This window comes from Nicotiana attenuata, chromosome 12 (genome assembly GCF_001879085.1).
Source record: "Nicotiana attenuata strain UT chromosome 12, NIATTr2, whole genome shotgun sequence".
NCBI lineage: Eukaryota > Viridiplantae > Streptophyta > Magnoliopsida > Solanales > Solanaceae > Nicotiana > Nicotiana attenuata.
Window position 1 is genome coordinate 47,763,977 of NC_032000.1, and position 2,719 is coordinate 47,766,695.

Genomic DNA, 2,719 nt, shown 5'->3' on the forward strand with positions numbered 1-2,719 from the left:
ACTCTTCTTCTTTCTTAAACTTTTTATTTTTCTTCATTGTTCTTTCTCTCTCTTATTTCTAAATCAAATTCACAACACCATTATGTTCATGATTATACCAGAACAAAAAAATTTAATTTTGGAGTTTCGAGTAAAATTTAATAGAAATCCATGGTTTTGACACAGTAGAAGCCACTCAAATATCATTGTAAATATCTGCCAGGTAGGTTTTTAATTTCCTAACACTTCAAACTAAATACGCTTAAGTTTCTCTCGGTGCACGTTAGGTGACCGACTAACCTGCGCCTTCATCGGAAATGGGAGGAAGAAGACAGCCGAGGAAGAATACCACCAAAAAGCCAGTACTAGACTCAAAAGATTATGATGACTAGATCGAGTGAACAAGGGAAAGGTAAGGCCAAAGCCAAGGATCAAATGCAGGAGGAAGAGATAGAGCAGGAAAATGATAGTGACGATAACTGGCCATATCTGGACAAATATCGAAATCAAGCAACAACACCAGTGAATTCTAGCAGGAAATTGGCACTGACGGAGAACATGAGCAAAGGAAATAGCGAAATGAGGGTTGTAAGTGAGAAACCCAGCTCGAGTGAGGCAAAATCCAATGGAACAGTACATGCAAGCTCAAGCAAGGAACAGAGGGCTATTTCTGTGGATAATCAAAAGGAAGCTCAAGTGAAGAACTCCATTCCAACAGTTGATAAGGGTCGATCATGGGCGGGATTACTCCAGGAGAACAAGTTAGCTGCAAAAGGTATGAATCTCACCTATATACCCCCGACAATGAAGGATGGTGAAGTTGTTGTGCAGCGATGGAGGAAGACATTGAAGAGGAAAATGTAAAATGGACTAGAGCAGTAATATTGTATGTGGTGGGGAATACACCTTCAATCGGAGCCATTGAAAGATTCATCACTAATCAATGGGCAAGTGTGTAGAAACCTAAGGTGTTATTTCATAATGATGGATATTTCATAATCCTGTTTAGTACTAATGAAGAGAAGGAGGGGGTGCTGATGAATGGTCCTTATACAATTAACAATAGGCCAGTTATCACGAGGCAATAGTCGGAAAATTTTGATTTTAATGAAAAAGTTGTGAGGACTATCCCCTTGTGGATCAAGCTTCCAAATCTACCACTTAACCTTTGGAGTAATCGAGCGTTAAGTAAGATAGGAAGTGGTTTGGGGAAGCCAATATATGTTGATGCTTGTACAACGATTGCTGAGAGAATTTCATATGCAAGAATTTTAATAGAAATGGACGTTACTAGGCCATTACCAGAGAAGATTAAGCTATGTGATCCAAAAGGAAAGGTGTTGGAATTAGTACACTGAAGTAGATTCTTCTTTTGATCAATTCCCAAAGGTGTTGGAATTAGTACACTATGACTGGAAACCATTATACTGCTAGAAATGCTGTCAACTTGGCCATACATGTAAGGATCAAAGGAAGCTAAGACAGGATGAAGTGAGGAAAAATGTGGAAGGGAAGCAAAAGCAGGAATGGAGAAAAGTTAGAGCACTTGATCCTAAGGTTGACAAAACTAATGCACAAGGGAGATTTAATGAACAATTGGAGGAAGAAGCAACTATACAAAATAGTAACTCAGAGGTTGAAACACAATGGCAAATAGCTCGAGGAAGACCTGCAACTAAGAAGCACACAGATATGATAAGGGAGAAGGAAGTGGATATTGGCAACGCTTTCAAAGCTCTGGTTGATACTGATCAAAAAATTGTTCAACTTTCTGAAGCTCAAGGTGCAAAAGAAATGCATAACAAGGAAGATAGGGGTGGACCTCCAATTTTATCTATTATATCATGATGAACTTTATTGCATGGAATGTAAGGGGTCTGAATAAGGTGTACAAACAAAAAGAACTAAAAAAATTGCAGAATTAATAATGTAGCATTGATAGCCATAATTGAGCATAGAGTGAAGCAAAGTAATGTTGAATCTGTGTTAAGGAAGGCTCTGAAAAACTGTAAATGGGTGGATAACTATGATGAGGCTCCTGGGGGTAGAATATGGGTTGCATGGGATTCTACATTGGTGGACTATACAATGACTAGACATCATGAACAATTTATTTTGGGAAAAGTAACAATATTGCAGCAGAATGTTCAGTTTCACCTATGTGCTGTCTATGGTAAGCATACAGTGCAAGACAGGAAGAATCTATGGAAGGAGATGCTGATATCAGTGGTCAATTTAAGGAGTCCTTGCCTTATAATGGAGGACTTCAATACAATTCTAACCAGTGAAGATAGATTCAATGGTAGTCCTGTGCAGAAGATGGAGACAAGGGAATTTAAACAATTTTTAGTGGATGCTAAAGTAGATGAATTGAAGACAGTGGGAAGACAATACACATGGACTAATAACCATGTATACAGTAGGATTGATAGAATTCTGATAAATGCTAAATGGATGGCCTAATATGGAGGAGGTGTCTATGAACCCTGGTTTCTCTAATCATTGCCCTCTAAGTGCGAAATTTGATACAAGTAGCCAAGTTGGAGGGAAACCTTTCAAGTGTTTGAACTGTCTGGTAAACTTGAAGTCTTTTGAAGATACAGTGCAGATTGGTTGGGAGCTTGGGAATAGCAGACAAACAATGTTGACAGTGTGGAACAAACTTAAGAAGTTAAAAGTGTTACTAAAGCAGATGAATAAAGAGGAGTTCAGTGGCATTGATAGTAAGATATAGGATGCT

The 2,719-nt window shown here is 38.4% G+C and overlaps 1 protein-coding gene across 1 annotated transcript; it reads left to right on the forward strand.

Annotated features, from left to right (window-relative positions):
- On the forward strand, positions 1,260-2,442 carry LOC109236105. Its single transcript, XM_019402323.1, has 3 exons — positions 1,260-1,316; positions 1,414-1,762; positions 1,913-2,442. Exons 1-3 carry the CDS (start codon positions 1,260-1,262, stop codon positions 2,440-2,442), a joined length of 936 nt encoding a protein of 311 aa, XP_019257868.1.